At 39.4% G+C, this 24,387-nt stretch overlaps 3 protein-coding genes across 8 annotated transcripts in view; 2 read left to right on the forward strand and 1 right to left on the reverse strand.

Annotated features, from left to right (window-relative positions):
• The first annotated feature begins 372 nt into the window (after nt 1-372).
• On the forward strand, nt 373-12,322 carry LOC306999673 (adhesion G protein-coupled receptor E3-like). Of its 2 annotated transcripts, XM_079614548.1 has the most exons (11): nt 373-469; nt 606-804; nt 8,174-8,293; nt 8,420-8,601; nt 8,711-8,872; nt 8,948-9,154; nt 9,232-9,464; nt 9,560-9,626; nt 9,711-9,802; nt 10,751-10,913; nt 11,941-12,322. In XM_079614548.1, the coding sequence occupies exons 2-11, from the start codon at nt 627-629 to the stop codon at nt 12,013-12,015; spliced, it is 1,479 nt and encodes a 492-aa protein (XP_079470674.1). In that variant the 5' UTR covers nt 373-469; nt 606-626; the 3' UTR covers nt 12,016-12,322. The 2 variants fall into 2 exon arrangements, with proteins under 2 accessions (XP_079470674.1, XP_079470675.1); XM_079614549.1 differs by lacking the exons at nt 373-469; nt 606-804 and adding an exon at nt 7,301-7,401 and having other exon boundaries at nt 11,941-12,321.
• dnajb1b (DnaJ heat shock protein family (Hsp40) member B1b) lies at nt 12,278-18,079 on the reverse strand. Of its 2 annotated transcripts, XM_079614562.1 has the most exons (5): nt 17,675-18,079; nt 17,319-17,409; nt 15,423-15,943; nt 13,421-13,989; nt 12,278-13,340 (listed from the first exon to the last, which is right to left on the reverse strand). In XM_079614562.1, exons 3-5 carry the CDS (start codon nt 15,640-15,642, stop codon nt 13,107-13,109), a joined length of 1,023 nt encoding a protein of 340 aa, XP_079470688.1. In that variant the 5' UTR covers nt 15,643-15,943; nt 17,319-17,409; nt 17,675-18,079; the 3' UTR covers nt 12,278-13,106. The 2 variants fall into 2 exon arrangements, with proteins under 2 accessions (XP_079470688.1, XP_079470687.1); XM_079614561.1 differs by lacking the exons at nt 17,319-17,409; nt 17,675-18,079 and having other exon boundaries at nt 15,423-16,076.
• tecrb (trans-2,3-enoyl-CoA reductase b) overlaps nt 17,183-24,387 on the forward strand; it is a 19,605-nt gene continuing 12,400 nt past the window's right edge. Inside the window, exons 1-3 of one of the 4 annotated variants that reach the window (XM_079614557.1) lie at nt 17,183-17,432; nt 19,947-19,997; nt 22,807-22,858. In XM_079614557.1, coding sequence (XP_079470683.1) covers nt 17,418-17,432; nt 19,947-19,997; nt 22,807-22,858 — 118 coding nt within the window. In that variant the 5' untranslated portion in view covers nt 17,183-17,417. Of the gene's footprint in view, nt 17,621-18,110; nt 18,297-19,707; nt 19,998-22,806; nt 22,859-24,387 lie in introns of those variants that run through there. The other 3 variants (XM_079614555.1, XM_079614556.1, XM_079614554.1) reach the window with 3 other exon arrangements.

Consider the following 24,387-nt stretch of genomic DNA (forward strand, 5'->3'; position numbering starts at 1 on the left):
ACACTGTCTGTATGAGTCGCCATCATTGTTCTGCGTTCTCATTGGTTTGCTGGCAATATGGGGGATTTAATGCGCAGAGAAAGCTTTCCACAAAGCTGTCCATTTCAACCACACATTCTCATTACTTCTTTTACAAACGTAAACTTTTTTTTCCCAGTACTTCTGTGACAAAAGTTTGTTAGTTTGGATACAAACACTGTCCACGGTAGTGAGCAAAATACAGAAAAGCAGTATTTTTACTTACGCCAGTAGGTGGCGACACATTTAAAAAAAAATTACGTGTCATTGAATCATTCATTAAAGAAATGAGTTCAAAAACACTGTCTGTGTCTCATTTCAGAGGCACTCAGCACCGCTCACACATCGTCAAATTCTGTCTTCTCAATTTTGATTTCAGAGTCTCACTGAATGCCTTGAAAATCTTCTAGAGCAGATCGAGAACATTACAGATGAAGTGCTACCTTTGATTGTAAGTCTTCAAACATTTATAAATAATCTAATTAAATGTAATTGTCAGTTACATGATTTACATCGCAGTTTTGATTAATTGGCTCTCATAATATTTACATGTACAGTAATTGTATTTTTTCTGATCAACAAATTAGACTGTGACCAGTATTTTGAATATGGTCTTCAACGCTTCAGGAAAGATTTTAGAGTCATCATCATCATCTTCATCAGTCAGCCAAGCTGAACTAGCCTCCTATGGAAATCGTATCTTAAAAGCCAACGAGAAACTCATCTCTACATTGGTGAAGCCGACAGACACAAATGACAGTGTCAGTTTTACTCTTGCTGCTATTGGTGAGTGGAGAAACTGTTATTATTGATGATAAAACGTAAGTTATGACCATAACTATGGATCTATGAGACCGAACGATGACCGTCACCACGGTCTTACCCTGAATGACGACATTCTTCTGCCTATCCTCGAGACCTAATATCAACAATGTCAGGTGACTGACCTTAGGGGTTGGCTATATAACATCCAGGTGAACCAACCACTTCCTCTTGCCTGGAACTCCCCAGTTCGTCCCGAGTGACAAGGGATGGTGACGGTCATCGTTCGGTCTCATAGAACCATAGTTACGGTCATAACTTACGATCTATTTCGACCTCACTCAGACCGACACCACGGTCTTACCTTGGATGACTTATACCACCAGGGTCACGAGGGATTTGTATCTTTTCCCTGCCCTGTCTATTTAGTCACAGATACAGCAGACCCCAAAGAATTCGGATTTGCCACATTAATCCTATAAAATCTAGTGAACGTGCATGGGTTGCTCCAAGAGGCTGCCGCACAGATGTCTGAGAGTGCTACCCCCTTGAGTGCCGCCCAGGAAGTAGCCATGCTCCTGGTAGAGTGAGCCACCAGATCACCAGGGATAGGTAGATTTTGGTTGACATAAGCTTGTGAAATTGTAGACAATCGTTGCTTAGACACAGGTTTGCACACTTCTTGTCAAAGCATATGAGTAGTTGCATGTGCCACTGCCGCAATTGATAAGTACGCTTAATGTATGTGTGTAATGCTCTAATAGGACATAGAGAAGAATTATCTAACCCTGCACCTGAACAAAGGGGATCTGGATGGAAAGCATCAAGCTCAATTACCTGATTTATTGTACTAGGTTTAAGGACCTTGGGTAGGAATGACGGGTTTGGCCAGAGAAAACCCCCTGCTTTTTCTGCCTTCCATCTCAAACATTCTTCCACTGACTGATAAAGAGTGTAATTCACCAACTCTCTTGGCTGAACATATCGCAAGGAGGAAGACTGTCTTCCATGTCAAGAACTTGTGATCGGCTTGCTCCAAAGGTTCAAAAGGTGCTTTGGCCAGTGAGTGTAAGACAATAGAATGGTCCCAAGCAGGTGATCTCATTACTCTCCCTGGGCGTAAACGGTGTGCACCCTTAAGAAATTGAGACACCAAAGGGTGTTTGCCAATATTTGCACCATCCACTGACGCATGAAAGTGGGAGATGTCTGCAATGTAGACCTTTATGGTATTAACTGATTTCCCTGAATACATCAATGATTGAAGAAATCGAAGAAACAAACTGGTGTCACACTTGGCTGGATCTAGTTGTTGGTCTTGACACCACGTTGAGAATATTCGCCACTTGCTATAATAGTTACTCCACGTAGATGGTGCCTTAGAACTATTTATTGTCCTCAATACAGCTTCATCTAAGTCTTTAGAGAAGGACTGAGCAAGGGCCATACCCACAGTTGTAGTATCTCTGGTTTTGGGTGCCAGATTTGGCCCTCTGCTTGGGAGAGGAGATCGGCTCTCTTTGGTAATTGCCAAGGGTAACCTTGGACCAAACGTACAAGGGTCGGAAACCAATGTTTTTTTGGCCACCTCGGGGCCACAAGTAAAACCTTGTGATGGCCCAACGCTACCCTGTTGAGCACCAGGTGAATCAAGGGTAGGGGAGAGAAAGCGTATAACAACTCTTCTGGCCATTCTTGAGATAGTGCATCTATTCCCAAGGGACCTCCCTGGTTGTTCAGGGAATACCATAGATTGCAATGAGTTGTCTCGGTAGTCGCAAACAGATCGACCTTCGCCATTCCGAACTGACTCCATATTATTCTTACCACTTCGGGATGGAGACAGCAGGTCTGCTGCTCTGTTTGCTACTCCCGGTATGTATACTGCTCTGAGTGATGAGAGCTTCAGAAATGCCCAAGAAAGTAGTTCCTTTGTCACCTGGAGACATCGCGCTGATCTGGTGCCGCCTTGGTGATTGATGTGGTACACTGCAGACATGTTGTCTGTTTTCACCAAAACATGTTTGTTCTGCAACAACGGGAGAAAAGCCCTCAGGGAGAGATGGACCGCCTTGAGTTCCAGCACATTGATGTGCTTCGAGGTCCAAGGGGATTTCCAGAGTCCCCTGATGGACCTGCCTTCCCAAACTGCTCCCCACCCCGTTAGAGAAGCATCTGTCGTTATTACAGTTCGCCTTGCTGGGATGTTGCCTAGAGGAACCCCCTGTGATGGTAACGTCTTCGTTTTCCAAGGGTGTAACATTTGGATACATCTTCGTGTAACTTTTATCTTTACATGTCTGTGTAATTTGGGATGCAAGTGAAAGTCGTTCAACCAACGTTGTAGTGGACGGGTTCTGAGAAGGCAGAGTGGGACCACAGTCACTGCCGCTGCAATCATGCCCAATAATCGCTGAAATTGAATTAACTTCATTCTCTTGTTCAGACGGAATGACTGAGCTAGATTGACCAACTGTACCAACCTCTGGGGTGACAAAGATGCAGTCATCAGTTGGGAGTCCAGCGAAATTCCCACAAACACTGTCTGTTGTCTGGGACTTAGATTGCTCTTTTCCCAGTTCACCTTGAAACCCAGTGACTGGACATGTTTGAAGGACCATTTCTGTGTCCTTCAGTACTTTACTGCGAGAAGGAGCACAAATTAGCCAGTCGTCCAGGTATGATAGAATTTTCAAACCTGCACACTGAAGAGGACGAAGGGCTGCTGAAACAACTCTGGTGAAGACAGGCCAAATGGAAGGACCCTGAACTAATAAACCCAATCTTGAAAGGCAAAGCGAAGAAACGGGCAATGATCCTGACAGATGGTTATGTGGAAATATGCATCCTTTAAGTCTATGGAAGTGAACCATTCTCCCGGTTCTATAGATTCCAGAATTTGTGCTGTAGTCAGCATTTTGAAGGGCAATACTTTTATGAATCTGTTCAGCTGTCGTAAGTCCAGAATGGGTCGAAGTCCCCCGTCTTTCTTTGGTACTAGGAAATACTTCGAATAGAACCCAGTGAGCTGTTTGCTGGTGCTTATCTGTACAATTGCTTTTTTCTGTACTAAGACTGTGATTTCGTTGGCCAAAATTTGTGCCTGGACTGGGTTTCTGACTATGGTCAACCCCTGAAAAAGTAGGAGGGCGCCGCCGGAACTGTATCCTGTATCCTGTCTTGATGGTATCTAGAACCCAAGGATCTGATGTTACCTTCTCCCAACTGTCCAGGCATAGTTGGGAGCATTCTCCGGCGACTCCGAGACCGCTATGCCTGGCCTCCCCGGGGTTTGAAACCCCTGGTAGTACGCCTCTTAAGTGATCCTCCCCTGACTGGAGTATGAGACTGGTCAGTTTGGGGAGCCTTGTAAAATGGTCTGGTGCCTCGATCATGGAATTGGTAACCCCTAGTTCGGCTTCTGTCATACCCCCAAGGTTCTGAACGAGGAAAGTGTGGGGGCTGAAAGGAATAAGCAGCTCTATGGCCATATTTGGAAGGTCCACCAAATGTTTGCTGAACTGATTCTCTTCTGCGTCTTGCTTGATCAGCAGTATCCAGCAGAGACTGTGAATCAGTGTGAAATATCCGACCTGGAACCCCTGGCATATTAGTCAGGTCCTTCCTAATAGCGTCAGGCAAAGATGTCTGAGCCAACCATATTTGTCTTCTGGCTAAAATTGCTGAAGACATAGATGCTCCAATATCTCTAGTAAGCTGTGAGTGTGTGATGAGTGCTGTGTCAATTAAATTCATCATATCACGCTCTTCTTTATTAACAACTTTCCTTAAAGCAGCCAGAACTATTGCTAAAGCATTTACCCGAGCTGCTTGGGTACGCTTGGCTCATTAACCGATCGGTCTTCTGGCACTCTTTACCAGGACAACGAGGGTTGTCTGTAACCTTATCAGGTCCCAAAGTGGTTAAGGCTGTGATCTCTCGCTCCACTGATGGCATGTTCCCCATACCACTCTCCGGGGGACAATCTGACTTAACAAACCGCCTGCAACCTGTATTAAACTGGGGTGCAGCTTTTGGATTAATCCAGGCTTTCCTCAGCATCTGGGAATAATTCTCAGCCACAGGAATAGACACAGTAGGCTGTGCACGGGAAATACTCGTCCATACACCTTGTGTGGGGTTTGGAGGTGTAGCTTCTTCCTAAGCATCAAGGCCCAGGATCCTTGCTGCACTTAAAATGCGTGAAAGAATGTCAGAATGCAGGCTTCCATCTGAAACTTCAGACTTGGATTCATCTTCCTCATTCTCATCAGTATTCTCCTCACTACCATAAAGGGAATTATTTGCATGCAGTGATACGGCATCCATAGAATCATTCCTCTCTCCCTGACGTGATGTTAACTCATCTCCAGGAGAGGGTGCAGCAGGGAGTGCAGATGGCTGTGTGCTTATTGAAGGGTTACGTGTTTCAAGCTTACCAGCTAAGTCACGTAATGCTGCCAATATTTGTAACTGAGTGTCGTCTTTGGGTTCTTGCACTACCGTGGCCCTCTCCCGTTTATCTTGAGGCATGTCAGAACTTGGAGACCTGATGGACTCATCAGGCCTCTTGCGTTTGTTAGAGGAACTACTGGGAGTCATTTCTTTGCTACCAGTTAAATGTTTGGCTCTCTGCACTCTTTCCTGCAAAGATAGCTTTATTGCAGCTGCACAGGGGTTTTCAATATCATCTAACAGATGTTGCATACCCAAACAGGAGGGACATTCGCGTTGCCCATCTCTTGGCTGTATGCCAGTTTGGCAAAACCGACATTTTGAGTGACTCATGACAACAAGCCAGAGGTCAAGTCAGTCTATGATAAGAAAAAATAAATAAACAAAAGATTAACTGTAACGAATCACAGAATTTTTATTAATTCTTGGAGTTGAACTGCAAGATTTTAAAATAAACTACCTGGCATTTAGTTGAAAAACACAAGCAACAATGCCATTAACATAGATTGTGACGAATCACATCATTCATTAATCAAATCAAACACTTCCTTAAACTGTAATTCTTTCAAATTAAACTGCTGGTATTAGTTAAACACAGTTAACCAGATATCCTTAATATATAGATTGTGACGAATCACTCTTCATACTCATCTTTCAAAATAAGTCTGCGAACAGAACTCCTTGAAAATCATATAGTCTATTAGAAATTATATATCCATCACTCTACGTGCGCACACGCAGTAAATACAATGGAAAAACTCTCGTCTGCTGCGAACAGCTGACCCGAGAACCAACAATAAATACCTGAAAACAAGCTGAAAATAAATAAATAAAGAAACATTCACCGACGTGCGTTCCAACGACGCGCTGAGAAATTTAAATGAGGAGAAAACCACCTCAATCCTCAGGGACGTGAAGCACCAAGTGTTTCCTGTAATCAAAAAATGCGCTCTACCGCGTCGGTCTCAGATGAGGCGAGAAAGGCAAGAGGAACTGGTTGGTTCACCTGGATGTTATATAGCCAACCCCTAAGTCAGTCACCTGACATTGTTGATATTAGGTCTCGAGGATTGACGGAAGAATGGCGTCATTCAAGGTAAGACCGTGGTGATGGTCTGAGTGAGGTCGAAATAGATCTGAGATTGGATATCAGGGAGTTGATATAGTCTATAGAGCAGCGGTGGATCACAGGTGACAGATGGCGATGATGATAAATGCAGCTACAGTAACTATATTGTGTATCGTTATCAACTTTTATCAAAACTTTTGTTGTTGATGTCAACTTGGATACTGTAGGTTGTGTGACACCGTGATCCTCATAAACCATGAAAAAGGAAAATAGAACCTGAACTACATTAAACAGACGCAAGAGGAAAGTAAATCGTTTCTGGTGACCACCAATAAACAACCACATTTAGTCAGGGATATTATTAGGAATTGATTCTGAAAACTACACCACCTCGTCAACTTTAGATTTGGCTTCCTTTACATTAAATTATGGGTTTTCGTAAACACTGTTACAAACACATTATACTCATCTAAAAAATTAAGTCAAACTGTACAACTAAAGTAAACACTGATCTCCACAATGGTGACCATACTGTCACGGGTTGAGGTAGGGTTGAAGTGAGGACTCAAGGATGCAGAGGAATATGAGCTTTATTAAAGTAAAACAAAACAGAAACTACCCCGTGAGGGAAAACACAATAGACTACACTTGGTAGGAAACACATACGACAGGACTCATCAGACAGGCAGGGTAACAATAGTATGCGACAATGTGTGACAACGATCTCGCACAGGACAGCAAACACAAGGGGAATAAATGGGACAGCAAACAAGGTAACGAGGGAGGACAGGTGGGGAAACTGAACCAATAATAAGATAAGATGGGCGGGGTCAGACATTAGATAAGAGAGCACATGGCAGCATAACGAGACAAGCCATGTGCTCACATCAAACATGAAAATCACACACAAGCACATGACCAACAATAACCAATTGCTAGCCATGAGCTTACACAGAACAAGACATGAACATGCAACTAAAGAGACACTAGCTGAGTAAGACGCAGCACAAGACAGAAACACAAGACATATAAAGGGAGCAGAGAACAAGAGGAACAGGAGAGCACACTTAGACAAGGGACAGGTGAACACACTCAGGTAAACGAGAATCCAAACAAGGGAGCAGAGAACATGAGGAACAGGTGACAATACTCAGACAAACTAGACAAAGGGGTGTGGTACAGGGAAACAAGGAGACAGGAACAGAGGAGCACATGGCCAACACAAACAAAGACAAAACCACATGTTTGAGCACAACACAAACATAGATGCATGAAACAAAGACAAAGCTGCCAGGGCAGGACCCTGACACAAACATTTTCAATAAAACATCAACATCTAAACCTCTGTTATTTCTCAATAAGAACTTCTGTAGACGTCTGACAGAAATAAAGTCAGTCTGGTTAGTAATAAGTGAAGCTGGTAATGCTGTTTGTGGAGTTGTTTATTCCTCCTCTGCTGAGATCTTCACAGATTTAATGTCTTCTTTTCTCTTCAGTGGATTTCATTTAAGGCTGTGTCTGAAGTCAGTTGTAGTTCTTGTGTTTCTCTTTCTTTCAGTGATTCTGCTTGTTAACAGCAGGTGTTCATCACTAATGCTCAATCATCTCTTAATTAATCCCTTAATTATCTATTTAACTTTAACTCTGATTCAGAGTTACTTTAACACCCTTTAGAGTGGACCATGTGTGCTCTGAGTTAATTTAACTCTGGGGATTTTGCTGTGTACAAAGTAAACTGATTAGTTCGAACTAGTTATTAGATAGTATGTTTTTTTGTCTTTTCATTGTTTTTTGCACATTTGTGCAGATTGAATTATAATTATAATATAATCATTTAAAAAAGCATAACTGCTTATTTTCAAAATCAGAGGCTGAAGTCTTCATGGTTGGACGCAATGTCACCTTAGATAAAATCCCACGACTTGACACGACAAATTCTTCTGTGGACATTGATCTCATTGGGATCGCCAAGAACAACAATGAAACAAGTATGTGAGATGTGTTTTAATACAACATTTTTAATAAAACATTTTTCAAAGACATATCACTAAACCACATTTAACTAAAGGTTTTTATTGTGTTGAATACAAGTTTCTTCTGTTTCTGTCACACAGGATCAGCTGCTGTGGCTTTCATGAGTTATAACACAATGGAGAATCTACTGAAGCCAGACTTCTTCAACACACCAAATGCCACGATTAAAACCATGATGTCCACTGTGATCTCAGCTACTCTTCCCAAAACCACCAACACTAAACTCACCAAACCAGTCAACTTCACCCTCAAACACATCAGAGTGAGAGACTGACATGTGTTTTTGTCCAACCTGAGAACTGATGAACATCTGAACACATCTAATATTCAGTTTTGTAATATTTTCTTCATGTTCTTTCATCTTTTTGCAGGAGTTTGAGCCCAGTGGTTCCCTGTCCTGTGTATACTGGAATATCAGCGAGTGGATTGTAGATGGTTGTTCTGTTTTAGAGACCAACATCAACTACACTGTGTGTTCCTGTGTTCATCTGTCCACATTCGCTCTCATCATGCAAACCAGCCGCCCATCAGAGGTACGAGAACATTTATAGTAAGCATTGAAGAACAGCACAGATTTGGCACTCATGTACTCTGACATGTTTTCTCAGAGTGACTCACTGCTGGAGCTGTTGAATATGGTGTGTGTGCCCGTGGGGCTGGTGTTCTTCAGTTTGGCCCTGTTGACCTTTGCCCTTTGTCAGTGGAGTCCTGGAGTGAATAATGTGGCTCGAATCAACCTCTGCATCAGTCTTCTGTGTGCTCACCTTCTGTTCCTGCTCACACAAGAGTTCCTGAGCCTCATACGCCCTCGTCAGGTGAGAATGATGAAGGAGTCCTACAGCTCAGCACAGTCTCACTGAGAATCATCATAACCCTCTCTCATGATCTCCAGGTGTTGTGTGCCGTGATATCCGGTGTGCTGCACTTCCTCTTTCTCTCCGGCTTTGTGTGGATGTTCATTGAAGCTGTGCTGCTCTTCATCCGTGTGAAGAACCTATCACAGATCAGCTCCAAAAAGTGGGAGGCGCTTAACAGTGGATTCCTGTGTGTGATTGGCTATATGGTTGCTCTGGTTGTGGTGGGAGTATCTACTGCGGTGGATCCTAAAGGCTACGGAAGTGAACAGTGAGTTTAGTTTGAGCGACTCAAGAGATCAACACCTTCATCCTTCATGTTTGTTCATTGATTTTGTATTTTTTTTTTGGTCTGTATCTTAACAGGTGTTGGATTAAAATGGATGAAGGTTTTATTTGGAGTTTTCTGGGACCTGTTTGTGTCATACTAGCAGTAAGCACATTTCTCATCATGACTTTGTATTAAAAGGAAAATAGTGATTAAAGATTCATTTCTGTTGTTTCTCTTACTGTGCAGTTAAACATGATTCTCTTCATCATCATCATCATCAATCTGATCTTGACCTTGAAAAACCTGAACGCTGAAGTTTCACAGATGAAACGAACCAAGTAACAAACTATATGATTTGAACACTCCATGAAATGTGTATATATATTGCTTTTTGGTGCGTATTTAGACACCTTTAACCTTATTTTGATTATTCACTGGTTAGGTAAAGTAAGTCAAATGTGTCCTAAATCATAAGCATCTGAATTTTCATACTCACAATTAATAGGTCAGAAGACTTCTTCGTGGTCTGTTCAGCTCACTTTTTTAGAAATCAAAGACTTTTGGCAGGCGAGCTTCTTAGTTTCAATTAAATATCGATTTATTACTTATAGGTTAATTAGTTTACATATAAAGTACTAATATATAAAAAACAACATTAAATCGTTTACAAGCGTTGTCGGTCAGAGGCTTCAATGGGAGAGGCCATTCCTAAGATTCAGCGTCTGACTTCATCTTCTCCTTTCAGCCTTTTATAGACCGTCTGATTCTTGAGGTCGTCATCTTTGGAAACCTCCTCATAATTATCAGTCTCTTACAGATTTATCCAATTTCTCCAATCCTGAGTCTTGGGGTGTCATGAGTTCTGGGAATTCCTTTCGGGCCTGTCTATATAAAGCCTTTCGCCTCTTAGTCTTCCTTCTTCAGACTTTTCTTCTTTGTTGCATTCTGCGTTTCGTCCGCAACACATCCGACGGTAATGCTTGCATTTTTCTTCTTTCTTTAGCAAAGCTCTTTCTAATACATGTTTTGTTCCTCTCTAGGCTTTTTAATTAATGCTTAAAACATTAAGTTCTTCATAAACCACTTTCTCAATAAACCATTTTACAATAACAATTGCAGAGTTTTTCTTCATAAACCATTTTCTTAATAAATAAGTTTCAAGTGTGGTTGATTACAATACAGAAGTGTTCTACAGATAAAGAGGCATACTTATAACAGGACAATTGCATATTTTCCACAACAATATAATCAATAAATATATATTAACTCTCCGTCTTTCTCTGCAGGATTATGACATTTAAAACACTGGCTCAGTTTGTGGTTCTTGGTTGCTCCTGGATTCTGGGTTTCTTCACTAATGACATTGAGGAGCTGGAGATCCTCTTCCTGATCTTGAACTCCCAGCAGGGAACCTTCATCTTCCTGGTCTACTGTGTCCTCAATGATGAGGTCAGACATCAGTACAGACAGTCTACCAGAAAATCATTCTCACCTACTTTATATTAAAGGGTTATTCACCCAAAAATGACAAAAATTAGCCCATGATATCCTAATGCTCATGTCATCCTAGGTGTATATGGCATTCTTCCTTCAGACGAATACAATCGGAGTTATATAAAAAAATGTCCAGGCTCTTCCAAGCTTTATAATGGAAGTGAATGGCCGTTTCTGTTTTGAAGTCCATCAAAGCCCATCTAATCTTGATTAAAGGGCTTGAAACGGCTCTAGAGGGTTAATAAAGGCCTTCTGAAGTGAATCGATGTGTTTGTGTAAGAAAAATATCCATATATAAAACTTTATCGACAAAAATAACTAGCTTCCGGCAGACGGCCGTGCGCAAGTCGACTTACGCCACAAGAGTAACCAGTGACGCATGTATGACGTTGGAGCTTTAACGCCTCTCCCGGTTCAAACAAACGGGGCTGGAAAACAAACTCAAGCTCCTCCGATATTTCTCTAAAAAAAAAATTATTTTAGACTTCTAATTTGTGACTGGTGTTTTGTTTTGCTCTATCCTCTGTGCTTCCGTGTTCGTCATTACGTTGTGTGTTGGGTCGGGGTTAGTCTTCCACCGTAAATCAATGCGTACGGCCGTCTGCCGGAAACTAGTTATTTTAGTCGATAAAATTTTAAATATGGATATTTTTATCCACTTTTTGAAGCATTTTTATCACGGATCGATGCACTTTGATGGACTTCAAAACAGAAACAGCCATTCATTATAAAGCTTGGAAGAGCCAGGACATTTTTTAATATAACACCGATGGTATTCGTCTGAAAGAAGAATGGCATATACACCATGACCCGAGAGTGAGTAAATCATGGGCTAATTTTCATTTTTGGGTGAACTAACCCGTTAAGTTAATTTTTCATTTCTCATCTTCTAAAATTAAATTCTTGAAAAATAAGCTGGACATGTTCTGTTTTTTGTTTAACCAGAGTTTAAAACAATCTCTCTCGTCTCATTCTTGTCCAGGTCAGGCAGCAGTACAGGAAGTTCTTCAGATGTCTTTGCTGTGGACTCAAACCCAACACCATCAAGAAACGCTGAAGACTATAGCATCCATATTCAGCAAAGGAAGTGCCATTATTATAAACGTGATTCTGTCATGATTTAGATATTATATGACCATCTCAGCTACAAATTTCACTGGTTAACATGCTATATATTTACAGCTGTCAACACACTTATGTGAATCTATACATTTCTTTAAGTGCAACATTTCTTTGGTAGAGGAACTAACATGATTTTTAGAGGCTTGTACTGTTTTACACTTTCAATACGCTTAAAAATTAAGATAAAGCAATTGTTTTATATTTAAAGTGTTTTATTAAAGCAATGTGATATCTGTAACATTTCAAATCTTATTTTCTTTTAAACAATCTGTTCAAAACTCTTCAAAACAGCCCATAATCTCACAACCCAAAAATATCCCACAGAATTTGTGAATAAACAAAATCTATTTCACAATTCAAAACAATTAATAACATCAATTACCTGTAATAAAACATAAAAAGGTACCATATAATTTTGCATAAGAAATGAACCACAATATCAGTAGTTTGAATCATTTATTTAAAATAAATCTAGTATTTGTTACACATTTGTCATCTAGCTGACTTAAGCTTTTGAGTTTCTGACCATATAACTTCTGCATCAAGTGTTGTTTCACATGCTTAGAAGTGGGAGGATCCAAGCATCACTTTGAGCCACCACTATATTGGAAATGACTTTAAGTGAATGGTCACATTAGACCATATTAGAAGAAAAAGTACAGGCTGCTTTCACAGAAAGACTTCCCTGAGGTGTCCAAAGGATCAGACTGCTGATAAAAAACTATATTACTGTAGCCCCGCACATCACAACATGCTCTACTGTCCACCTTTGGAATAAGTAAACAAAACACGGTTAGAGACTTTCTGCTGGACTTGACCCAAAGGAAACATAGGTTCAAAATGTACATGACATAAACACATAAACCAGTCTAGTCCAGCAATGTTTTGGTTCAGATAGTCTCTCATTGGCAATACATTACAGAATAACAGTTCGACACTTCCCGCAGCCCCTCATATTCATCCTTTAAATACTATGAAACCAAAATTTCCCAATGGCAACGGCTCCAGCATTGCAGTTTACACGGCTCAAGAAGCCAGCAAAACATTTGCGATAGTGTCCTTGGCACTCTGACTCAATCTTTCGGGAAACTTGACCTCATATTCGACAATCAAGTCCCCACGACGATCTGGGGATTTCGGGAGTGGAAGACCCTCCCCGGTGACACGCCGTTTCATCCCGGGACGAACAATGTCTTGAGTTGTTATGTTGACCGTGCGACTATCCAGTGTTGGAACGATAACTGTGCAACCACAAAGTGCCTGAGAAAGAAGAGAAGAAGGGGATTAGAAAAATACAGAGAGGGAAGAAAAGAGTTTGTTCAAACAAGAGCCCATCTTACCTCTTTGAGTGTAATTTTTGCAGGATAAATAATGTCCGATCCGTCTCTTCTGTACACTGGATGTGGCTTATCCTTCACCACAAACACCACATCTGCGGGGATATTTGACGGCGTCTCATCCCCTTCCTTAGGGAAAGTAATCTTGGTTCCTTCTTTCCAGCCTTTCTTCACTTCCACTGTAAGGATCTTGTCCTCAGTGCGTATCGTTCTTCTGTCGGGATTCAGGCGTTTGCGGGAGATCTTCATCTTCTTGGTGCAGCCAGTGAACACTTCTTCTAGACTGACCCTCAGTTCGTGGGTCACTGGAGGATCCTGCTTTTTGTCCAGTCTCCCGCCGGGAACTCGCGTGTTATAGGAGCGTGGGAAACCGCCCATGCCACCCATGCCAAAACTAGCAAATGGGTCATCAGTTTCCATTCCCTCGTCCATGCCACCGTTACGGCCAAACATATGTTCGAAAGGGCTTCGCCCTCCGAAAAACTCTGAGAACATTGCATGAGGATCACCTTGAAATGTGTAGGAGAAATTACCTCCATTTCCTCCACCGCCAGGGGCGCCGCCCTTCAGTCCTGCACACGGTAAACAAAGAGGTCACATATTACACAACTGTGTGGCGTTGGATAAAAATTAAAGACAACTCATAAAAACTGGACCAAGGGACAACATTTAATTAAGAATTAATGAATTAGGAACTTTTACTGCACAGAAATATGTATTATTTTGTATCGAACTGTTCATTACCTTGGTTACCCAAGTGCTATACCTTCTTCCTAACTCAAATTCACAGAATCTGAACTTTTATGCAAAATCTCATCATTAATACAATCAGTTATTTTAGTTTAAATTAGGGTCGTAACCATTGAAGGGGACAAGTCCCCCACAATAATTAGAAATGGCCAAATTGTTCCCCAAATTGTAGAAATGGCCAAATCTGCTGCACTCCATTACTGTTTGTTGTTGTAGATGACCAATCACATCAAAGAAGGCGGGGCTTAATGTTCACATAAGACAAGTGTAAATTCCAACCAAAGTCCCTTTCAAGTCCATTTCTAGTTTTTGCAGTAAAAGACAACTTTATAATGATAGAAATGTTTATATTAGCAGACTAATATCAGTGATGCAAAATACTGTTTTCATGATATTTGGAGTGAAAATATGCTATCATTTACATGATTCATGTAATTCGTAATGGAATGTGATGAGACAAGAAACGGAAGAAAAAAAAAGAAAAAAAAAAGATTAGTTCCGGGTCTATTGTAGTTATGAAACAATCAACGTTAAGCTGTTTGCAAATATGTTCTTTTAAATTTTGCACACATTCACTCATATTTGTATGTATGCCTGTATGTCAAAAAAAAAAAAAAAACGCAAACTTTTAATTTCTTTAAATAATAAGATCAATAACATTCCCTCCCCCCCCCCCCCCCCCCAATTTTTTTTTTTTTTAATAAAATAAAAATAAAGAAAAAATTCTAAAAAATGTTCTAGACATCGTAATGGTCTTGGTTTAATTTATACTTCATATTTTACCTTTTTATTCCTCAAAAATAGACGAGAGTTGTCCAGAAATGTCTAGAAGGGGACCACCCTACAGCCCCAGGACAGACTGGCGAGAGAAGGTTTGCTGAACACTGAACATGCACAGACAAATCTGCTGACGTTCTATCACGTGACCGTCAGAATATTCCAGCAAGCGTTCTAGAACGCACACACCGCTCAAATAGCCAATCAGCATGCAGCATCATTCAATGTAGCCGAACTTTATTAACATTTCAGTATTTCACCAGATTTATTTCTCTCGACCTAAAACACTAGTTATGTAATGTGTTGACAATATCATAAATGCTGTCATTAACAACTAATCCAGTCAGTGATAGATGCTATCTAAACACAAATGTTTATACATTTGAACGATAGACATGTTATAGTGCCTCTTATTTCCTTCTCATCTCTACCTGTGTCATTAAGCAGTGCAACAAAAGCCGCACGAAAGGTCACTCACCTTCTTCGCCAAATCGGTCATAAACGTCTCTCTTCTTCGGGTCGCTCAACACGTCGTAAGCCTCCGCGATCTCCTTGAACTTTTCCTCGGCGCTGGGCGACTTGTTTTTGTCCGGATGGTATTTGAGCGCTTGCTTGCGATACGCTTTCTTGATCTCGTCATCGGACGCACCTTTCTGAATCCCCAAAACACTGTAATAATCTTTCCCCATCTTCACCATTGGGCGTTTATTTTAGGTAGCCTCGATATTTCCAGAAATCAAACAGTGGTTTTAGACCAGTCCTGGGGTTTTTTTCAGTCGAGTTCGGTTCGCATAAACTTAATAAAAATATCCTTGCAAAAGGTCTCAGGATGAATGTATTGGACAGCTGTTGTCCCGTCGACCAGCGGTTTGTATGCCTCTGTCTCGCTGCGGTTCGTCCCTATTTGAAACCGTGAGGAAAGTTCGAGAAATGTCTCAAACTCTCTGGTTGTTTCCAGTTTCCACACCCGAACCACGTGATGCCGCTCCACCCATAGACCTGCAGGACCCAGATGAAACCGAAACTAAAAAATATACATGCATATAAAGAATTTAAAAAAGAAAAAAACGATGGCTTTTGCAACAAGGAAACAATGGCAATGAAATGCACACATGTAAACACGCATGTATAGCCATGTACTCCGTTCATAACGGACGCTTTTCGTCTTCCATAATCCATTCACAGTTCTGGCAAGTGACCTACAACATCCAGAGAAAGAAAGACAAAAATTTTTTTATACCTGCCTTTGACTATCACACAGATTTTGTGTGTGTGTGTTTTTTTGGACAACAACACAAATTTAACACAGACCCACTTTACCTGAATGTTGTGCTGTTAAATTATAAAAAATATCATTAGATTTATTACCAAAACGTGGCCCATTTTAGCTGACTTCACCAAAAATGTAGTTTTTCCATGTTTTGTGGCATTTAAATGTTTATTTCGATTTTTAAAACAAAAAAGGAGTGCCTTAAAACTATATAATTTGCTTTTCGTATTTTTTTTAATGTTATTATTATGTTGTTTATGCTGCTTGGTCTTATTGGTAATGTGTTAATGCCTGTTTGTTATTTGAAATGATTTAATAAAGTGAAAAAAAAAATCCAGAGAAAGATATTTGGTTGATTCTTCAGTTAGTGCGTATTTAATTTTTAAACTTTTTTTACATCGTCCTAATCATGTAAGGATATGAAAACATAGCATAACATAACATAACATTAATTATAATTAAATGTATTTATTGTGAAAGTTATCTCTATTCTTCTTACATGTTCCTGAAATAAGATTTCAATTATTTAAAAAAATAAGAATGAGTTATATATATATATATATATATATATATATATATAATATATATATATATAATATCTATATATATCTCTCTCTATATATATATATATATATATATAAATAAAAATAGGCCTAATATACATGTACTCAAACTTATTTTCAATCAACTTGGTATTTATACATAAAATCTGTAATTGTTGTATAACAAAAAAAAAAGCAGGCCTTCATATCAGAATGTCTATTTTTTCTTTTAAATTTGCTCTCATATAGGCTATATAAAACGAAATTAAAAATAAGGATTACTTGTAATATGTATACACTCAAACATGTTTTCAGTAAGCTTGGTATTTATGCATAATTGTTTTATAACAAAGAATCGTTGTGTTTAAATGACTGCAGTCATCACAGAAACACGCATGTAATAGCCTCACACCACCACTAGGCGGCGCTTAATGCTCGTTCAACGCTTCTTGTGTCTAATCGGATTCCCATTGGTTACTGGCTCAAAAAGGCGTCTCTGGTGCGTTTCTCCAATGATGACAATATCCAGCGCAGGTCTTCATATTGGTTGGTACTCGCTCACCACTCTGTTCCCATTGGATGTGCGGCATCTTCCGTTCCTCCTGATTGGACTGCGTGCTTGTCTCTCATCTCGCTGGGATAAGCAATTCAAACTGCAACAATGAAGCATTACGAGGTAAGATATCGTTACTTGTTTTCAGTTCTCGTTGTACATGCGTTCAGGTTTCAGTTGAGGAAGTGATCGTGCCGTGTGAAGATGAACGAACTGTAAACACACAACTGAGGTTGCAGATTAGAGAGCACGCTAGTGTGAGTGTGAGTGTGTGTGACAAGCACCTCGGCCTAATCAGACAAAACTCATCGGTATGTAGAATTATGAATGGGACAATAACACATACACATAGAGATTATGTCTACCGGACAGTCCTGAAGCAGGGATGGGGAAGTCGTTTGCAGTGAATAGTCCCCTCGACCCAGAGAGTTAGGGTTAGGGTTAGGGTTAGGGTTAGGGTTACACCGCATCTCTGCAGAATCTGAAACAACCCCTGTCCCACATTACGACACAATATGTGCAATAGGAATATCGATTGCAACATATGAGGTGGATATTGCAATTCAATTTGTCCTCGGGATAAGTAAAAGGCTTTCACAGACGTAATTTTGAGTATGAACCTCGTTCACTTACAAGTGTATCATTCAGCGTTTCAATAAACACAATTATAAGTTGTAACATCTGACCAAAAACAAATGTGCTGTAACAGGACGGACTTGTTCATCATGTGGGACTGAAGTCACAGCTCTTCTCTCCATAAACCCGGAAGTAGTTGTATGTTTCTGTGTGGATTTCATATTTGTGCACATCAATCCTGACCGATGAAGATAGGGCTTACGTAAAAAAATCGTTAAGGATATTTTAAATCCTGATGTAACACTTTGGTGTACATTGAACATGTAGGTGTGTCGACACGTTCGGTCAAAGTCTTGTTGATAAAACTGACATTTGCGATGTGCTGTGATGTCCACAGGAGGGCGCCAGAAGGTTTGAATATATCTCAGGGACATACACGTATAATATGTCATAATTAAGTTACTAATAAATCAAAAAGGGGAACAAAACTAACACAACACAACGCATAAGATTAATTCGAGATAAAAAAAAAGTGTTAATGTCGATGTTGAAGCGCGCGAAAGCCACTCACGTGCTTTTCTTTAACGGTCGCTCCTGTGTGTCGTAACGTTAGTGCTGCTGTGTTTCGCCTCAAGCCTACACACTTTAAAATAATGTTGGCTTGTTCCTCGCAGTTCGCTTCAGTTGGGGTTTCTCTCAGTGGCAGTGGGGTGTTCCTCCAGTGTCATCTGCTCATGCCCTTCCAAGTTATTAATAACCTCTCTCTCTTTCTCCTCCCTAAAATAGTGCGGCTCAGAACAGATAAACAACGGAAATCCACGAGGGTTTTCCACCGCGAAATTTTGTATATAGAAAATTAAGCATATTTTTGTTATTTATTATTTTATATGGTGACATTGATGTATTCTGGTGTTATATATGACGAATAAATATATACACTTTTTTTTTAAATAATTAAAAATAGTCAGAAATGGAGATTTAATAGTCAAGAAAATAATACAATGTATTTGTGACAAGCTAATTTTCTTATCTAAAAAAAAACAAAATGGGTTGAAATATAATCAGCGGCCAATTGCACTAGTCTAACAAATCAGTAATTGATTTTCTTTTTCTTTAAGTCTGTTCATAACTTTTTAAGTCAGTTACATAAAACCGTACATTGGCCTAATTTGATGACAAAAAGTAAGATTTTTGAACCTTTTTTTTTTTTTTTTTTACATTATAATTTATTGTACTCGCAGTGGCAGACATACCCCAATGCAATGAAGCTAAAATCATGATTCTGTAAATGATCTGTTTGTGTAAACCTTGGTTCTGGTCGATGAGGGCATTAGGGCTCTGTTACATTCGTGTGTGTGCGTGTGTGTGTGTGTGTGTGTGTGTGTGTGTGTGCATCCATAAGGCGAGTTATAATTAGCACATATTGGGATGACTGGGGAGGGGTCACGTTTCCTCTGGAGGTTCAGAAGAAAAAGAGGAAAAAAAGAGAATAAGGTGCATGTGTGAGAGTGAAAGAGAGAGAAGTTTTGTTTACTTGTTTGTGGATGTGTTTTTAGGAGATTGGGGGTCAAATGCATAGATGAATGAGAGGGTGATGACAACATAGAGAGAGAGAGAGAGAGAGAGAGAGAGAGAGAGAGAGAGAGAGAGAGAGAGAGAGAGAGAGAGAGAGAGAGAGAGAGAGAGAGAGAGAGAGAGAGAGAGAGAGAGAGAGAGAGAGAGAGAGAGAGAGAGAGAGAGAGAGAGAGAGAGAGAGAGAGAGAGAGGTGGGGTCTCAGACAGATTTATTTCCACAGCTGACATTAGACCTCACGCTTTCCAGAAAGTCCTGCACTCGTTTTGGAGGTTAGAGAGGGACTGGGAGAGGAAAGAAGTTGGACACTCAGTCAGAGAGAGTGGATAAGGAAAGCAGACAGTATGGACACCCTGGCTTTAGAGGCCACGCTGCCCAAGAAGGCTCAGAACGGGGCCGTGGGAGCAGTCCCCGGCCCCCCCGGCCCCCCCGTCCCGGCCAAACGCAAACCCGCTAAAAAGACTAAGAAAGCTGTGGTCTTTTTCGAGGTGGAGATCCTGGACGCCAAGACGAAGGACAAGCTCTGCTTCCTGGACAAGGTAGGAAAGACTTTTACTTCTTTTTTGATAAATTGACATGCATTACCCCGTCTAAAACCAGTGCATAATTATGACATGCTCGTTTTACAGCCTCATCTTCATTAAAAGACAACACTTGATGATTGTGCTTTGAACGGTTCATGTGTCATGCAGCAGCAGTGTGTTATTTTACATTATCATTAAAACACTATTATGATTTTTGTTTTTGAATTGATTTTATATTTGTTTTCATTTGAAAGTTTTAGTAATTTAATTGTTTTTTGGCCAGTTTTATTATTATTATTATTATTATTAATTTATTATATATATTTTTAGTTTTTAATAATACAGTTTTTACAGTAGTACCTCGACTTAAACTACACCAAAAATGGGAAATGTTGCATTGGCACCTAAAAAATTAAATAATTTCTTTAAATATTATATTTCAGTTCATGTTTATTTTAAGAAACAAAAATTATAATTTTTTTATTATGGTCTTATATTTAGTTAACGATAATATGCCGCAACAGTGTTATATTACTTTATCATTAATACACTATTATTATTTTTATGTGTTCATTTGAAAATTTTGTTTAGTTGTTGTTTTTTAGACATAAAAAAAAAGTATTAACACTATGTATAAAGTGTTTATGAACTTCTGTTACAGTAGTACCTCGACTACACAAAATTAGCACCTAACTTTAAAAAAAAGTTTCGTTTTTTTTTTAGAAACAAATGTTTTTTTTGTTTTGTTTTATATAGTTTTAGTTAACGATAATAACCCTGCACGGCAGAGCAATTTATGATCTGCTAAAATTGAATTAAAAATGTTTGATTAACTCAATAGAAAATGGTAATCAATCTATAAGTTGCCTCACAATTTTAACCTAAAAATCTTCCAAATCAGTGTTATATTCCAATATCCATGTACCTTAACCGTTGCCGTCACACTTTCCACTCTCTCCTGACTATTCTCAAGTGAATGAAGCCCTTTTTCCCACTGGTCAATGTGACGTCCTCATCCAGAGTGGTGCTATCTGTTATAACTGTGTGTGTGTGTGTGTGTGTGTGTGTGTGTGTGTGTGTGTGTGTGTGTGTGTGTGTGTGTGTGTGTGTGTGTGTGTGTGTGTGTGTGTGTGTGTGTGTGTGTGTGTGTGTGTGTTTCGGGGTCTTGTAGTCGTCCCTGTAAGGAGGCCTCCAGAATGTTGGGAGGATTATCGAGGATTGCCCTCGTATGTCCTCGGATTAACTGCCGCTTCCACTGTGATGTCACTGGCTACTGGTGTTGTGATGTCACAGTGGAATGCCAGCCTGCCATGATGATGATGATGATGATGTCATCAGTAGAAGGAAGATCTAAATAACTGAAGAAGTTGTTTTTTTTTTTGGCGGGAAAAAAATGATTAGCTCAAGAAGATGCTTTAATACATAACCATTTTACTATAAGGTTTCAGTTGTTCAAATTAGTTGATGTATCAACTAACTATGAGCAATACATTTGTTACTGTATGTGTTCATCTTTGTTAGTTAATAGCAAAAAAACTCTGTCATCCATTTTAGCGGAAGTGAGAGACTGTAAGTTTTGAGTGTTTATATCCCCTAAATGTGAATTTTGTCTTTTTTTTTGGATCACACCAGCTTATTAGTAACTTAAACCCCCCCCCCCCCCCCCTGTTTTAATAGACATGAAAATGCACATGCCGAACTTAAATGGTTGTAATTCAAGAATGCTTTGGAATATATAGAAAAATCAAACCCAAAAATATGAACAAGTTGTGTATTGTAGGTTGATATCTCAAAAAATAAGCTTTTAGTAAGATTTAGTTTGGGCGCAGTACCACACTTCTCCACTAGTTACTGCCCATATAAGAACGCCTCTATTTCCATATGTTGTTTGAGTGATCAACCATTATTTTTACAATTTTCATACAATTTATGAAGTAGACATCCTATTCAGAAGTAGTGTTGGAAGTTTGGCAGATTTTGAAATGAATTCAACCTCTAAGAAACAGAAAGAACACGTATGTGCATTATAGCTCGCCGCCACATCACAAATGCTGAATATATTATTGTTTTCTTTATATTTAAAAAATTTTCAGACCTTTTTTTCTAAAACAATTGAATGGATGCTATCTTTTGAACTCTTGGCATGAAAACAAACTGAGGTTTCTACCATTCTTTCATGATTTTTCATGTTCATCACTATTTCAAAATAAAGGTCTGAACACGCCTGAGGAGTATGAACATATTCTTGTTGCAAATTGATAAATTACGGCTCCTCTGTAATGTATTTTGAAGATCAGTCACCAAATATGTAAATGAGAGATTTTAAGCTTTCAAATGATATATAGTTTGTCAAGATTAGTTTAGTATAGGATATTACTGTTTTAAATATGTAATGGAATGTGCCATTTTAAAAGCTAAAATAAAATAGTTTTCAGGAGGGAATCTCTCGTGTCTCCTGTATTTGTTACAAACTGGGTTTAATGAAACTATTTATGCTTTTAATTGGTTTGACATTCAGTAGTCATTTTGCTATACTGACAGAAAACACACACACACACACACACACGTTAGATAAAGCAGTTTCTTGGAGGACTTGAGCAGCTGGCGTCTGAAATGTCCCAGCTCAGCGCGGGCGTGTGTGTGTGTGTGTGTGTGTGTGTGTTCTGGGAGATCTGGTCAGTCGGTCAGTGTTTGTGTCTCTCAGAACAGCTGGTGTGCTAAAGCCACATCGCTGGGGGATTGTAGCTAAACTTAGCCCTCGATTCAGACACACACTCTGAAACTAGTGTTTGTGTGTGTGTGTGTGTGTGTGTTTGATTGGCAGGTTGAGCCCAATGCCACTATCGGAGAAATCAAGTCCATGTTCCACAAGAGTCGTGAGTATACACCGATTTCTGATCTTCGGTCAGCTTTAACTTCCGCTTAAAAGTTTGGGATGGGTAAAAAAGACATTTATAATGTTAAGATTTTTTTCAAATTAATTCCGTTGAATTTTCTATTCATCAAAGAACCCACAAAAAAAAAACACTTCCACGCTTTCCATACTTCATTAAACAACAACCCTTTTCAACACTGATAATAATCATAAATGTTTCCTGAGCAGCAAATCATCATAATGATTTCTGGAGGATCATGTGACACTGAAGACTGGAGTAATGATGCTGAAAATACTGCTTTGATCACAGGAATAAATTACACTTTACTATATATTCACATGGAAATAATAAATGAAGCCTTGTTGTCCATGTTGAGAAGAGTTGTTGTATAAGTACATTTGTCAAACTTTAGCATCCATCTTTTCACATGCTCTAGAAAGTCACTCTGTGTGCATCTCACAACAGTTCCTATACGAGCGATTTATAGATTATCATGACAGAATATGCTAATTGAAGATAGTTAACTCCACATCAGCAACATGAATGTTTATTATTTTTATTTACCTTTATTTTACCAGGAAATAATCCCATTGAGATTCAGAATCTCTTTTTCAAGGGAGTCCTGGCCAAGACAGCAGAATAATAGTTCCATATTAAAAGTACATATACAAACATTTAACAAAAAAATACATTTTGGCAATTTAATATAATCTCAACATGATCACCAGCAGCGCTTAGTAACAGCACATGTGCCTTTAGTCCACAAATAGTCCTTTATCCTCATTTTAAATAGTGTCATTGTCGGTAAACAGTCAAATTTTAGCTGATTCTGCAATTTATACCAGGAAAAAGGTGCAAAAACTTTAAAGGCACTCACAGAAGACAGTTCGCGTTCATGGGATATCATACATGATTTGCCCATATGATCTAAGATTACATTTCCTGGTAGTGACTTTAAAGGTTGGGTAGGTAGGATTTATATAAAAAACTTTTTACCAAATTTGTTTAAACTTTTCTATATATATCAATGCATAATTAAAATGTAAGTACTCTGATAAAAAGAGTATAAAAATCGAGTGACTCTAGACCGTTTAATCTTCATTAAACACAGCTCATTATTTCCATTCGGGAGGAAACAAAGGATTGGTTTCTTGCGCGACTGTCACTCTCCGTCGCCATGACTACCACCGCTATTATTGGCTCTGCCCACGTGCGCGCAGTCGCGCACCCGTTTTTAGGTGGGAGTGAATGGAATTAATGAGCTGTGTTTATTGAAGATTAAATACACTAGAGCCACTCAGTTTTTTATACTCTCTATTTCAGAGTACTTGCATTTTAATTATGTATTGGTATATAAAGACAGTTTAAACAAATTTGAATAAAAGTTTTTTTAGACAATTCTGACCTACCCAACCTTTAAGAGTCAGAAGAGAGCATAAGTACGGAGGCAGTTTACAAAGTATGGCCTTAAAAAATTCATCAACTAACCACTCAGAGACGTCCTGTTGCTTCTACATGTTGTCTCTCCA

Source organism: Phoxinus phoxinus (genome assembly GCF_949152265.1).
Source record: "Phoxinus phoxinus genome assembly, chromosome: 6".
Classification (NCBI taxonomy): domain Eukaryota; kingdom Metazoa; phylum Chordata; class Actinopteri; order Cypriniformes; family Leuciscidae; genus Phoxinus; species Phoxinus phoxinus.

Coding starts and splice junctions, on each gene's coding strand:
- LOC306999673 (XM_079614548.1), top strand. CDS start 627: ATGGTCTTCAACGCTTCAGGAAAGATTTTAGAGTCATCATCATCATCT. Junction 8,294..8,419: donor CAAGAACAACAATGAAACAA/GTATGTGAGATG, acceptor TCTGTCACACAG/GATCAGCTGCTGTGGCTTTC. Junction 10,914..11,940: donor ACTGTGTCCTCAATGATGAG/GTCAGACATCAG, acceptor ATTCTTGTCCAG/GTCAGGCAGCAGTACAGGAA.
- dnajb1b (XM_079614562.1), bottom strand. CDS start 15,642: ATGGTGAAGATGGGGAAAGATTATTACAGTGTTTTGGGGATTCAGAAA. Junction 13,990..15,422: donor TGACCGATTTGGCGAAGAAG/GTGAGTGACCTT, acceptor TACCGTGTGCAG/GACTGAAGGGCGGCGCCCCT. Junction 13,341..13,420: donor CAAAAATTACACTCAAAGAG/GTAAGATGGGCT, acceptor CTTCTTTCTCAG/GCACTTTGTGGTTGCACAGT.